The sequence below is a fragment of the Saccostrea cucullata genome, unplaced genomic scaffold, assembly GCF_032062105.1.
Source record: "Saccostrea cucullata isolate Sc308-1 unplaced genomic scaffold, CSIRO_AGI_Scuc_v1 ctg628, whole genome shotgun sequence".
Classification (NCBI taxonomy): Eukaryota; Metazoa; Mollusca; class Bivalvia; order Ostreida; family Ostreidae; genus Saccostrea; species Saccostrea cuccullata.
The window spans coordinates 47,472-62,849 of NW_026927928.1; the positions used below are offsets into that span (position 1 = coordinate 47,472).

General features: G+C 33.7%; 2 protein-coding genes and 1 long non-coding RNA gene across 3 annotated transcripts; all 3 read right to left on the reverse strand.

Annotated features, from left to right (window-relative positions):
- Positions 1–3,561: 3,561 nt before the first annotated feature.
- On the reverse strand, positions 3,562–3,994 carry LOC134275886 (uncharacterized). Its single transcript, XR_009993943.1, has 2 exons — positions 3,874–3,994; positions 3,562–3,682 (listed from the first exon to the last, which is right to left on the reverse strand). It is a non-coding gene; the product is annotated as an uncharacterized LOC134275886 (long non-coding RNA).
- Positions 3,994–5,903, reverse strand: LOC134275874 (macro domain-containing protein LA_4133-like). The gene is made up of 3 exons (XM_062758156.1): positions 5,353–5,903; positions 4,110–4,287; positions 3,994–4,042 (listed from the first exon to the last, which is right to left on the reverse strand). The coding sequence occupies exons 1-3, from the start codon at positions 5,771–5,773 to the stop codon at positions 3,994–3,996; spliced, it is 648 nt and encodes a 215-aa protein (XP_062614140.1). The 5' UTR covers positions 5,774–5,903.
- Positions 5,904–9,198: 3,295 nt separating this feature from the next.
- On the reverse strand, positions 9,199–14,272 carry LOC134275882 (uncharacterized). The gene is made up of 6 exons (XM_062758163.1): positions 14,229–14,272; positions 12,918–13,920; positions 11,991–12,821; positions 10,879–11,687; positions 10,580–10,797; positions 9,199–10,154 (listed from the first exon to the last, which is right to left on the reverse strand). Exons 2-6 carry the CDS (start codon positions 13,870–13,872, stop codon positions 10,073–10,075), a joined length of 2,895 nt encoding a protein of 964 aa, XP_062614147.1. The 5' UTR covers positions 13,873–13,920; positions 14,229–14,272; the 3' UTR covers positions 9,199–10,072.
- Positions 14,273–15,378: the final 1,106 nt, after the last annotated feature.

Consider the following 15,378-nt stretch of genomic DNA (forward strand, 5'->3'; position numbering starts at 1 on the left):
TTTACAAAAGGTTGAATAGCCGTTTACGATGTCAATTATCATAGAATCGAACAAAAAGAGTGAACCAGATTCTGGATGGCTCCCATATTTTAAATTCACTTGTCTGATTTAGACCAATGGTCCATGTACATGTACATGTATTATTGTATCATACTTTTACCGATTTATGATTGATGAAAAAGAGAAACACAGATTATTTAATCATAAAAAATATTTGAAAATGCAGGGTAGCAATAATTTTACATTTCTTGAACATGTTGAACTGAGCCGCTATATTGTAAAGAGAGAGGGTGTACAAGGCGAGGAGAAACCCCCTTTATGAGACTATTTCTCAATATCATAGCTCATGGAAAAGTAATATTTCTATGCTCCTTAATTGAAATTTTGGGGATATATAGTTTTTGTCATGTTCAACCGTCTATTTATCTGTTTGTCTTTCCGCAAAATCTTCAACCTGGACAAAAACTTTTGAGTGGGTGGGGCTATAGCTTTCACATTCATAGGTGTGTTCCTTGTTGCAAGATCTTTCTTAGGGTCCTACCTTTGACATTTTTCCCTTGCAGACATACTTTAAAAATGTAATTAAGTGTGAAGATATGAAGATGACCAATATATGTCAGATCTTCAGCTGTATTTGTTATCTCGTGTGATTCATTGTAAAATTGTAAAATAAAATGCTTAAACGTCAACGTCTGTTTATTGATTAAATATAAAATTATTCTTTTCAATCAATTGTATGTCTATGAATTTATTGATACGAACAGGATAGCATTATTCAAAATAGAAAATGTACATTGAAGTAAGTTCCAGTCAATGAAAAACCGTTAGATTTACTTTTGAAAAGTTTACCTGTATGCTGTGATTTCTATCAATGTTTTGTCAAAGGTCAACATGTCAAAAAATTTATTTTTACAATAAATCAAAACTATGTGAGGTATGTGAGACTATGTGGATAGCCTCTGGAAAGTTGTTTTCCTTGTTTATTTTGTTCAAATGTTAAGATATGAAAGCGAAAGTACATTACAAATGGCGGGTTCTACAGGGGTCTTGCTTTCAATAACAGCCTTTCAGAGACCATTCACGTCCAACTTGCCCTTCAATGATAAACATTATCATTTCTGCAATGATTGTTTTCTCAAAAAGGACAGAATTAAGCAGGTGCATTTCTTTTTAAATATGCACATTTTCCGATTCAATTTTTTCTCAAAAAATGTCTTTTTTAAAATATTTGTTATCAAGTGATCTTTCTTTCTATCAATCAATGATATGTTTATAAGCTGTAAATATTTTGACATTATACCACATATAGTTTTGGAGCTATTGTAAAAATAATTATTTAAACATGTTGAACTTTGACGAAACCTGAAACAGGTCTAGGAAAGTACCTTATATGGATATTTTTGTCATTGCGCACAAAGGTGCTCACAACAAACGATGGTCCAATCCAGTGAATGAGCCGAAAAGCATGATGGTCTACTACATGTTTATTTTTATTACAAACACGTGAGTTAAGGGAAATTTAGGATGCGATTTCAAATGACTGCTGGAAAGTCAATTTACAATTTTTTGAAACGTGTTTGGGAAAAATACGAAGAATAGGTATTAATCAAGAATTGCCATGCTCACATTAACAAACAAAGTCAGTTTTCCTTGTTAAATAGTACTTTGAAATACCGCTCACAAAGGCTCCATAAGTAAGAAATAAAGGACTCCAGTACTTGATAATCGTAAATTTGCCGTTTAACTGGTTGAATTAGTTAATTGTTGCTCAGTTATTTGTAACTAGAAATTTAAGGTTCATGCATTTACAAAATTGGCTTGAGTTGCACGTTTTTTTTAATTTACCTCTATATTTATTCCCATGTGCATTAATCATAGAACGTGTATTGAGTAGCATAATGTATGTTTCGAAGTTGTAAACATTGTGAATACGTGAGCACACCTCAAGGCCGGTATACACGATGGGATTTGTAGTATAATACAAGTATTATAATGCTTTTGTATTATAATACTTTCTCGTACACACGCTAATACATATCTTATAAGATTGTAAATAAACTATTATTCCCACGTGTTTTCTCCTCCAATATTTCTTTCTATGTCAAAATAATAAAAATGAAAATAATAAGCTCTGCTTCTAGCATCTTTATTTGTGGTAGCTACAGCTTGATATAGTCCACAAGTCCTCTTACCCTTAAGCTTCCCATAAAACCACGAGTTTTTCGATATCTTTACTCAAAAAGTCGACCATTATTATTTGCCATGTGTTTTATTTAGTAATAATATAAATAGGATGACCCCCAATGGAAGTACATTTGATTGGTTGAAAGTGAAAGGTGAGTTAAGAATTGTATAAGGAAATAGAGCATTGCTCTATTCTTAATACAGTATTATAAGATTAGAAAAATCTTATGAAACACTGTATTAAGAATGTATACACTGTTAGATTTTGTATTATAATACAAATCTTATAATACAAATCTTATCGTGTATACCGGCCTTCAGAGTTGAGCTTTTTTTTACCGATGAATAGCCACGTGAAATTGACTTTTCGCTGCATGGGGAAAGCTGTAAATGGACTTGTACATTGGAGTGGGGAATAACCTAGTTTTTATCATTGTTAATTATTTGTTTGTAAATGTGAGCATGGGATTAGTAGATAATAATGTACATGTTATATTAAGCGTGTAAAATGCTTGGAAAATTGCATCACGTCTCTCCGAGAGCGATTTTAAAAAATGGCTTTTTGAAACACACATGTAGTATTTTTGTAGGAACCCATAATGCAACTCATTGAGTTGATTGGTGGATAAGTCAGTCACGTTGGTTCTTCACTTAGCATGTAAATTTATTCCAATGTCACAGAAAATAGTTTCCTCGACCTGTTAAAGGAGCTGACTTTTAGTTTCTCTGTGTGTATAAAACTACAACATAGAAACGTTTTTCTCATTAACACGGACATGGAGAGGGTACATTGACTTTGGGTTACACTCAAATTTTCTGGAAAATCTACCTTTCTTGCATTACAGTTTCATTGAACAGATAATTGCATAAAGAAGGATTTTACAAGGAAATCATATATTGAATGTCAACGACTTAAGTATAGCTTATAAAAAGAAAATGGCATGGATATCTAAAGATGACTAGTTAAAATATTGGTATAATATCGGCCTCTTTGCATGCAACATCGAAAAAAAAATCAATTTTTTTAGAAAATAGTATCGTGGAATAATTAAAAGAAGCAAAATTGTAGGAGTATATGGTTAGGGAGAAATGTAAATGATAAGCCATCTTCAATAAAATATTTTTTGTTTGCCCTCTCAAGTCTCAGGATGAAAAAATGGGCCATTAGTATAGGTAGGTGAACTTTTTTTTCCTATGGATTTTCAACATAAATGCTCAATGTTTAACATCTATTTTAAAAGCGGTGGGTGGTGGTGTTTATTAATAAATTCCAAAACAGATGTTGTCGGGTCGCAAATATTCTGGAGAGAGAAAAAATTGTTTCCTAGTTTTAGCCAGAAGTCTAGAGGGCAAACGAACAAAACTGTACCAATGGCCTAAAAAACAGCATCTTTATTGTCATTTCAGGTAAAGTATCAGTTTTCATTCCTCTGAAATTCCTTTGGCATTCAGTTCATCTCTAATTTCTGACAAGTATTCTGGATCAGGATAGCCATATCTGAAATAATAGAAATACTAACAATCATAAAATCTAAATTAAATATTTCTGATAAATATTCAGAAATAAAAACAAAGTAATGAAGCATTAAAAGACAAAAAAATTGTTCCATGAACAGTCAAGTCTGCACTTGTTTTTGATTTTTCAATATTTTTTTTTTTTTTGGTTTTATTAAAATTCATAACGTTTACTTTTCAGGCCCTCCATCTCTCCTTGTTTTGTGATGGATGTCGTTCCATGTGACCACGTTATCTCTTCCGGAAGTTCGAGAAAAACCAACCGTGAAGATTAGACGATATTCGAAAGCACGTTTACGCATTCCCAGAATAAGACGCCCCTCTCCATTGTCCGGAAGGTAACCTTGGCGGGAAAGGCCATGATACAGTTTTCCAGGATTAGGGTGGTTTTCCTGTTAGAAAAAAATGACATGTGAAGGAAATATTTCGTTAATTTTGTCCTCGAATTATTGTTTTTATCATTGTTTTTATCAATAAAATGAATTTCTTTGATTGAATTTTTCGTCTTTTCTAGAAAATTTTGATATTCCATTACAGATTTTACATACATTGCTGCAGCTGCGATATTTGGAATGCCATAAATTTTACCTGAAAATGACAATGATAATATACCACAAACTTAAAAAAAAGACATAACACTGAACTGAAAATGAAAAACAAGAGGCCACTGGGCCACATCGCCTATCTGAGCAATGTGGATAGGAAAAAAGCAGAAATCAGTTTATTATTAACAAGTTTAAACTCAATAGTGGTCCCAACCAATCCTTAAAAGCTAGAGGGTATGATTTGAACGAACTTGAATATACACTTACTAAGGATGCTTGCATATTTCTTTGACTACTTGTGGCTTTATTTCCCTTTACATTTAACTTATATTGTGGCCCCGCCCTACACCCAGCCAGGGGTCATGATTTGAACAAAATTGAATGTCCAGTACCTGAGAATCCTTCCATAAAAATAAGATCATCCAAGCATTTGCTTTTCTTACATGTAAGAAGATATTTAAAGAATTTTCATATATATAAGCTTCTATGTAAAACTTTTCTCGGCCACTGAAGCCCTGTCCTGCCCTGCCCCAAGGGGTCATGATTGGAACATACTTGAATCTCCACCAACTGAGGATGTTTTCATAAAAATATGATCATTCATGTCTTTGCTATTCCAGAGAAGAAGATTTTTTAAAGAATTTTCCAATATATTTCTATGTAAAACTTTGATCGGCCATTGTGGCCTCACCTTAACCCCGAAGGTCATGATTTGAACAAACTTGAATCTACACTACCCGAGGATGCTTCCACATGAGTTTCATCTTTCCTGGTCCGATGGTTTTCAAGATGCCATTATTTTTTTCATTTATTCATACATTTAATTATCTCCCCTTAAAAGGAGGCTTGGCCCTTCATTTGAACAAACAAATCCTCTTAACCAAAGGGTACTTTGTGGCAAGTTTGGTTGAAATTGGTCTAGTGGTTCTTGAGAAGAAGACGAAAATGTGAAAAATTTACTACGAAAACAACGACGACGAGAGAAAACAGACAAATTTTGATCAGGAAAGGAAATGAAGTTAAAGATAAAAAGGATAATGGAAAATTCTTTACTCCTGCACAAATAGAAACATTACAAATTTTAGATATTTGAAGAAAGAATACTTACCAGAGCCTATAGGGGGCAAAGCAATAGATTTTACACCTCTTTCACATGCTGTTATCAGAGCTCTCGATACAGTTTCATACAGATCCCTAAGACACTGTGTCTTGCTTCCGCTGTCATAATTTTCCCAACGTGGACACGCACAATGAATTATATATTTACAGGAAAGTCTTCCTGCCTTTGTGACCAAATTCTGATTATTTTTTATCGGTCTTTTAGCTTTGATCTCTTCAGCAACTTCATTACCTGCTTCCCTTATTATTGCCTCTGAAAAACCGCCAGTTTTGCTTCTATCCCAGATGCTGACGATAGCGTCAACATTGCTATCGGGTTTTATGATCGATCCACTGTAAATCTTGAAAACAAGGGTACCATTTTTCCATCTCAAGATAAATTCTTTTCTGGTTCCTGATGCCGATGCCATTGTGTTTAGTTAGCCAATTTTAGAGAATTGCTTCACTGAATAATATATGTCCTTAAGAACAAATCACAAGTCAAATACATGGAAACTAAAATGAAAGTAGACGTAATGATTAAATCCTTCTGTGTATTCAAGCGTGCAGTACTGTGCAGTACGATATAATTTATGAATGTGTTTTATTTACAGGCGTAACAACTATTAATGTTTCCACTTATTTAAGGAAGAATAAAACATGAAAAATAAAAAAAAACTTGAGATCACACCCAATTATATCCTCAAGGTTTGTTTACACGGATGTCATTTATCTTCCAGGTTGTGTTGTTATACAGATTACAGCTATCTATATTATACACACATTTAAGCAGATTCAAAGTGTGACGAATTTCAGAAATATGCTGAAACGCAAAAGAAACGCAACATTCTTATTTCAGGAAGAAAATCATATAGATTATAACTTCGTACATAAAAGTTATAACATCTTCAACTTTCTAAATCAGTCGGTATTTTAAGGAAGCTCTAAATACTAACAAAACCTGCTTTTGGGATTTGGAGAAAATTATAATCATATTAAAGTGTGCATATTGATACTTTTTCATTAGTTATGACATAGGGTACATGCCTTATTTCTACAGGAAAAATGTTCAAAGACATTGGAACATTTGTGAGCAGAAATCACTGCTGTTTACTCACCTTGGGAAAATTAATGAGAATAATGAGTTTAATTACTATTTTGGTATTATATAATGCTAAAATATTTTAATCTGATATAAATCGTGTGATTAAATGAAAGTAACATATTTTTTTTTCAATCTTACTTCTAAGGGCTGATCACTCTAAGTGCATAAAATTACCCAATTATTGGAGCTCTTAAGTGTGCTGTGTTTAGAGCTTCCTTAACGATTGAATGATTTTCAATTCATTACCGGTTGATGTAACAGAAAAAAAGCATGTTTTATAAAATATTTGACAATAATTTAGGTTTACAAGGGTTTGTAGCTTTCAATCATATCAACTAATGCATTGCACTAATATTCCGATTAAAACAAGAGGCCTAGGGGCCACAGCGCTCACCTGACCACATCGGCTAGGAAAAAGCACATATCAGATCAAAACTGAAAGTTTACTGAGGTGGGGAGGGGGAGGGGGCTTGAATTTTAACCCCCCCCCCCCAGGGGGTCATGATTTAAACAAACTAGAATCTACACTACCTGAGGATGATTCCATACAAATATCACTAATCATGGCTTTGAAGTACTTGAAAAGAAAATTTTAAAAGTTTTCCCTATATATATTCCTACGTAAAACTTTGATTGGCCATTTTGGCCCCACCCTAACCCCGGGGGTCATGATATGAACAAATCTGAATTTAAACTACCTGAAGATTATTTCACATGAGTTTCATCTTTCCTGTCTCAATGGTTCTTGAGAAGAAGATTTTTAAAGATTTTTCCTATATATTCCTACGTAAAACTTTGATCAGCCATTTTGGCCCCACCCTACCCCGGGGGTCATGATTTGAACAAACTTGAATCTACACTACCTGAGGATGATTCTACATGAGTTTCATCTTTCCTGGCCCAGTGGTTCTTGAAAAGAAGATGTTTAAAGATTTTTCCTCTGTATTCCTATGTAAAACTTTGGTCGGCCATTTTGGCACCACCTTAGCCCTGGGGGTCATGATTTGAACAAATTTGAATCTACACTACCTGAGGATAATTTCACATGAGTTTCATCTTTTCTGTATCAATGGTTCTTAAGAAGAAGATTTTTAAAGATTTTTCCTACATATTCCTATGTAAAACTTTGATCAGCCATTTTGGGCCCACCCTACCCCAGGGGGGTCATGATTTGAACAAATTTGAATCTACACTACCTGAGGATGATTCCACATAAGTTTCATCTTTCCTGGCCCAGTGGTTCTTGAGAAGAAGATTTTTAAAGATATTTCCTATATACTCCTATGTAAAACTTTGGTCGGCCATGTTGGCCCCAACCTAGCCCCGGGGGTCATGATTTGAACAAACTTGAATCTACACTACCTGAGGATGATTCCACATGAGTTTCATCTTTCCTGACCCAGTGGTTCTTGAGAGGAAGATTTTTAAAGATATATCCGATATACTCCTATGTAAAACTTTGGTCGGCCATATTAGCCCCACCCTAACCCCGGGGGTCATGATTTGAACAATTTAGATATCTACACTACCCCAGGATGATTCCACAAAAGTTTCATCTTTCCTGGCCCAGTGCTTCTTGAGAAGAAGATTTTTAAAGATTTTTCCTATATACTCCTATGTAAAGCTTTGGTCGGCCATTTTGGCCCCACCCTAGCCCGGGGGTCATGATTTGAACAAATTGGAATCTACACTACCTGAGGATGATTCCACATGAGTTTCACCTTTCCTGGCCCTGTGGTTCTTGAGAAGAAGATTTTTTAAAAATGCCATTAATTTTTCTCCAATTCATAATTATCTCCCCTTGGAAAAGGGCGTGGCCCTTCATTTGAACAAACTTGAATCCCCTTTACCCAAGGATACTTTGTAGCAAGTTTGGTTGAAATTGGCCCAGTGGTTCTTGAGGAGAAGATGAAAATGTGAAAAGTTTACGACGACGACGACAACGACGACGACAGACAACGGTCAAATTTTGATCAGAAAAGCTCACTTGAGCCTTCGGCTCAGGTGAGCTAAAAATCCTTCTTTTTTTCAGGATGTGCTGCCTTATTTCCCCAAACGTAATAGGATTTTGGTACCTACGTACCTATTACATGTACCTTACTGTATTAATCATCATTCCTTGGAAGAAATACTTGTCTATCAAAGGTGTTTCGTGACATTCGCCTCCAGAGTTTAATTATTTTTAATATGTGTTTATAATTTAAGTGTTAACACATAGGTTTGTTCCCATCTAGCCTTAACTGTAAAATTTAGCATTCCTATTTCGCCTTAGTAAGCTCTCAGGTGAATTAAAGTGATGAAGATTAAATATATATATATACCATAAAGTAATTTTTGGTATTACACGTATTATTTCATTCACAGTATTCATAAATCCCCATGAATTGTTAAATTCAATCTAAAAAAATTTATCATTTAAATTTTTACATCAACCCAGTAACAATATTTACAAATACTAAAATTCCCATTTCGCCTTAGTGCTTTTTAACTTTTTCTTACCCGAATTTCACAGTTAAGGCGAAATGGGAACACGCCAATACATGTACTAGCTTGTGCTTTGCTAACGATGCAAAAGTGGCTGGTCACAGTAATACAAAATAAATTGACAATTAAAAATCAAATAACACTAGCCCCTATTAAAGTATCAGTTAAATAACTAATCTGAATTTGTGCACAAAAATAAAAATGCAAAAAACAAATAAAAAATTTTTTATACCATTAGTTTATTCTAAAAAAAGAGAAACAAAAAATTGAGATTATACATTTTAATAATATGAGTACATAATTAACAACATGATGATAATAAATATAATTCAAAAAATAAATCAACAAAAGAGTGAGATTTGTAAACTTTTGGCGGTAAAGAATAAAAAAAAATTGTTAAATCCAGCAGTGGATAGGCGGATCATACATATATTGATAAATAAAGAAACATAACGAATTTCAAAAGAAAGAACTTTGTCCCCCCGTCTTAATAAATTCTTGTAGAATTGCTCTGCGTATGAATATGACTTAATGCATTTGAATTTAAATACGATTCCTACTCTTTATACTTTAACCCTTTTGAGAAATCCCCTAAATGCTTTTGTTTAACAGAGCAGGGGATCAAAAATGTAAGTAAAGTTTCCATTTTTGTCTTAGTAAACATGTAAACTATAGAAACCATTGTTTTGAGAACATATCTTTGGAATAGATAATGTCAAACAAAGCTTCTGTTTTAGAGCATGCTTAAAGTTATTTTTACTAGAATATCCAATCTATACAGCTACGTTATCTGATAAATGTGACTGTATAATTGTTATGTAATCATATTTTTTGTGCACTAGTATGTACTTAAAAATACAGTTATACAGACTTCTCCTTAAATAACCTAAACTACGATATATCTAATCGAGGATATAGCATGGAAGAAACGCAATCCTTTAAAAGTTAAATTGACTCTTGGTAGTCTGTTATTTGTAACATATTGCCTCAGTAATTGTCATATTTAATTATCTACATATCAATTCCAATTCATTCTGCAATGCAATAAATGGGTAGAATGAAAATAACAAAATCATTTTTATTTAAAAAAAAAAGAAGGTGGGTGTTCAAAATAATGTCTTCTTTCACGTTGTTTGTCCATTTAAAATGATTTCTCTGTGATTCCCTTTGCTTCTAGCTCATCTTTTACTCTTTCTAGATACTCGGGGTCTGGATACCCATATCTGTAATCAAAACATTCTAACTTTATAATTGTACTAGTTTCATAATGAAAATACCTAAATTTTAAATACAAGGAAGGAGAGATGTTTTTCCTTTTATTGAACATTTAATGGAAACATTTTACATTTTTTCATCACAGGAGGCATTAAAACACTTCTATTGACATCAAGTTTGATGGCAATCTCTAAATGATATTAACTGTCAACTTTTATAAGTAGAAATATGATTAATCCCAAGACTTACTGTATCCCTCTTACATGTATTAGTCAAAAGTGTTCCATGGGATATGCCAAATTATTTCATTTTTTTTTACCCTGACAATGCATTTTATATCTCGTGTTGCTTTCTACTTAAAACACACGCAAACACATAGGAGGTATATCTAATTGAATTGTTTTGAAGAGTAATAATTGATTTGTTTGAATACCTTTCAGGTCCTCCTTCTCTTCTGGTTTTGTGATGGATGTCGTTCCACGTGACCATATTGTCTTTTCCGGAAGTTCTAGAATATCCAACTGTGAAAATAAGACGATGTTCAAAAGCACGCTTCAGCATCCCAAGGATCTTTCTTCCTTCTTTATTATCAGGAAGATACCCTTGGCGGGAAACTCCAGTGAAATCAACACCAGGATTAGGATGTTCCTCCTGAAATGCAATAAATTGATTATTAGAAATATAAATCATGCCTTTTTCGAAATTTAATTGAAATGAAACAAAACTACCTACTGATTGGACGCCATTTGGGATGTCGTAATGAATAATGATGGTAGGACATTTAAACCCAGGTAACGATGTCTTGTCTTTATAGACTTTTGCACTTCCATCTGGTTGGTTCCCAAATACCTCACCGTATACTGTATTGCAGACAGGACAAGTGGGTTTTTTGGAAAAATATTCTTCAATGCACTCTCGACAAAATTTATGGCGGCACTTTTTGAGCAGTACTGGATCTTCCATTTCGTCATCCATACAAACAACGCATGTGAATCTCTCGCTTTCATCTGACTCTACGTTATCGTAATCGGAATCGCCATCTTTCGTATCTTCTGCAGCTGCTTGATGTTTTTCTGCTCGCTTATCGTCTTCGTCATCGGAGGAATCATTAATCAGATTAATATTTCCCTGTGCAAGGTTGTTTTCCTTTGTCTGATTTGAATTTACCTGCTTTTTCGTGTCTTGACGTTTGTGTTTTCGTGTTTTGGTGCATATCTCGATGAAGTCCTCTAAACGAGCCTCTGTTTTCTTCTTTGCATTCCATGTTTCTTCAAATTCATATTTACTGGGATCAAACTGTGTTCGTTTTAAGTCGTTACCTGAAACATTACTTGGTGCCCATCGTCTTCTTGGTTTGTCCTGTTTATTTTCTTGCATTGCAGCGAATGCCCTTTTCAGTGCCTCTGTAGCAGATGCATTATGGTTCACTAGATGTATTTCTTGAAGCCTTGAATCCATTTTTATTTGTTTTGAAAAGTCCAAAATGCAATTGCTCACAACATCAGCATACTGTTGTAAATATTCTGTATTCTTAATAGAGCCTAGAATAAAAGGTCAAAAGTAAATTTACACAAATGCTTAAAGGGGCTGGGGGCTGTTGTTATATTCAGACTATTTTGGTCTCCTTAAGAAGAAGAGTTTCTTATAAAGATATAAAAAAAAATGATCAAATTTTAGAACGAAAATGTATCCGATTTTTCTTTGCGAAATGGAAGTTGACAGCTTAAGATACCATATCTAAAAATTTAAGTTATAAATGAAGGCTAATTTGTTGACCCCCTAGCCTCCTTAACTATTGCTGCCTCTTTAACACTTGTATATTATTTTAATAAGTGTCTACATACCTGTGCCGAGCAGAGATATGGCAACTGATAATGGTTGGGCTTTCCTTTTCTTCTTATTTGCATTTTCAAGGATATTTGAAGTTGTTCTCCACAACATATCTAAGCCCTCACTCTGTGGTTTTTCATTCGAAAATTTCTTTATTATTGCATAAAAAACTGATTTATAATGAAGAAATCCGATATTCAACGGTAGTACCTGAGACCATTGAAGGTGTTTTGCTTGTTTAAAGAGTTTAGAAATTTCCTTTTTTTGGTTTTTCGTAGCCTTTTCTAAGATTTGTTTGGCAACAAAACCTTGACCATGTTGATCACGCCCTTCTGCACAAACAAGCACACTGACATTCATCGCTTCAATGATGCTTCCCTGATAAATATGTACTTTCAAACTCTCTCCTACAAGATACTCATCACTACCTTTAGCATCCTTTTTCAAGAACTTTACACATGTAGAAGGAATTGGGGGATTTTGAACATTATTCACGGACGCTTTCTGGTTATTTCCATTACCACTTGAATCCCCTTGTGAACCCCTGGAGTAATAATTATTTATATTGGCAGTTGTTGTTGAGCCTGTACCACTGCCTTGCTTTTGGCCCCTTACATTCCATGATGCTATTCCCAGACGTTCGATAACTTTTCTTGGTTCTAAATAAACTGTTCCCTTACTGAGGCCATCTTGATATTCTCTGCTTATTAATCCCAGTATATCGTCTTTGTTGTCCACAAAGTAAAATTCTTGAAGCCGTTTTTCATACTTAGGAATCTCCGCAAAATCGAGTAATGCCTTTACATACATTGCGGCACAGGCTTCTTTTGGGACCCCAAAAATTCCTGAAATATAATTAAATAAAATGACATTTATATTCAGCAATAACATAGAACTGTGATGGTGACCTCTGCAAAAGTATTTTCAATTTTTACACTTACCTGAACTTATGGGAGGCATAACAACCGATTTCATTCCATGTTCAGATGCAGTTTTAAGAATATTAACCACTGTTTTATAAAGATCCATGAGGGCATTTTCTTTATTTGTGTAGCCATCCCAACGAGGTCCAACGGCATGGATTATCCACTGACACTTTAATTTACCGGCTTTGGTCACGACATTTTCAGATACCCTTATCTTATGCCAATTGCCCATTCTTTCTCTACATTCTCTTTCCATTTCATACCCTGCAGCCTTTGAAATGACTTCAGCTACTCCTCCACAATTATTCAGACGATCATTCGCTGCATTGACAATACCATCTACCTCTGCCTTGATGATTGATCCCTGATATACTTTAACATGAATTCCTTTTACCGTGAAACTGTCTTTAACTGTAATATTTTCTCCTAAAGAAGTGGAAGAAGTAAAAGTGTTTTTCTCGGCACTTGAAACTGAACCATTTGAGGGTTCGGTTTTTGATTTCCAATGAAGCTTACTTTTATACTTTTCAGTGTCCTCTTGATCAGAAGATGGGGAAGCCGGGGATGCTTCAGAAAAGGTTTCACTAAACGTTCGACCCCGTCTGTCGATTCTTCTCTTTTCTTCTGTTTCTCTAGATGTAATATCTGGAGTTTCTTCAGCTTTCAAAAGGCTCTCAAATTTTTGGAATTCAGACTGATCTTTGTAGTAAACTCTTAGCTTGTTGTCTGAATCTTCACTGAACACAATTTTTAGAGAATGTGTTTCTACCATTTCTTCAATTTCAGTTAATGTTCCATTCGTGAAATTGACATCTTTAAATTGTAAACTCTCTATCAATTTTTCTAGTTGTTGTTTCTTAGTGGCTATTAGCGTTGGATTTGGGGACGACAATGTAACCTTTTCCTTTCCTTTGAACGGTGAAAACTGCACCTCTACCTTGTCATCATTTAAATCACTGTGAAAAAACATCAGAAGCTGTTTCGCTGCGAGCCCCTCGAAAGTTTTTACTCTAGTCTTCTGGAAGTTCAAACAACAAATTTATTCCTTATCTGATCAGAGGCATAAGTGCATGTTGTTGGAGGTATAAAAGCAAAATATTTAACTTAAAAGTTATTTTATAAAATGACTAAGATTTCTCATTTTAGACTTCTATAATTTGATGATAATTTTTGTAATGAATTCTTAAAAAGATCTTAAACGTATTGCATTATAATACATTATTTTGCAAAAAACTCTAAGCAACTACTGATAAAGACGTTTTTTCTTTTTTAAAGTTTTAATCTGTTCAAAGTATAAATTTCGCACAGACAAACGCGTTATCTTACTTTTGATGTAATTGGCGATGATATCTTCTCCTGTTGTTGCTCTAAATCAAGAAAATTAAATTATAGACGTTTTTTTAATTGGCATCATTTATAAATGGTAATACATAATATTTGCATAAATTCAGGAAAAACACATATATACATGATAAAAATTATTCATATATATATATTAAGTATTTATGTTTAACAAAAGTTTTGAAGAAACGGTTGAAAAGGTTGCATTACGATATTCACCTTTCTCTTTTGACGTGTTCCCGCGACGAAGTGAACCTGCATTGGACCCTGCCGTTGCACTCCTTTCTGAATCAGCATTTTCTTTATCCGATTCCTCATCACTAGAAGCTCCAATGATCGAGATATTTCCGTCGGCCATCCTTTCCTAATGTTTTTTTAAATGCTAAGTAGCTAAAATAATATGAATGAATATTACTTTTAGGCATCAAAATAAATCGAAATCGAAAGTAGATTTAAAGTGATAATACCAGGAAATTGACGTTCATCCAATTTATCAATCCTAAAAGATCTTTTAACCTACATCATTTTTCAAAAGTCAAAAGTATTTTTTAAATAAAAATTATATGGCCTTTCTTTAAAGATTAGAATCAACAGATAAAATTGAATTTGCATTCTATTCAATCAAAATGAAACCGAAAGTAGATCTTCACATCGTACAGATAAATGATCTAATTAAATAAAATGCTTTTTGATAATGAAATATTTAAAGTGCAATTGTGTGAATAGTTTAATAGAAAGTATATTCTGGGACTTACCTAAAACCTAGGAAGAAGTAGCTGAACAGTGTTGAATTAATCTTAAATGTCCACGAATCCACGTGAATAGACCATCGATAGTTAATGTACTAAAAATATATACCGATAAGCCAAGGGGAAGATAATTAAAATGCCTTCATATATAGTATATGTTTGTGCCGCAATTTCACTACCAAAAATATCTACATGTAAATGATCTACATGATGAAGTCTATATATAAATAAAGAATAATGACTGCATGAGGAATCAAATTATCAGTTCAACTTATAAATAATGATCAAATGGCAGACGAAAATTTTTATCTCCGAATAAGCAGATCGAGCTGGGGTGCATGATTGGAATATTTATTTCTCTGAGGATCGTAGTCTTTTTCATCTTA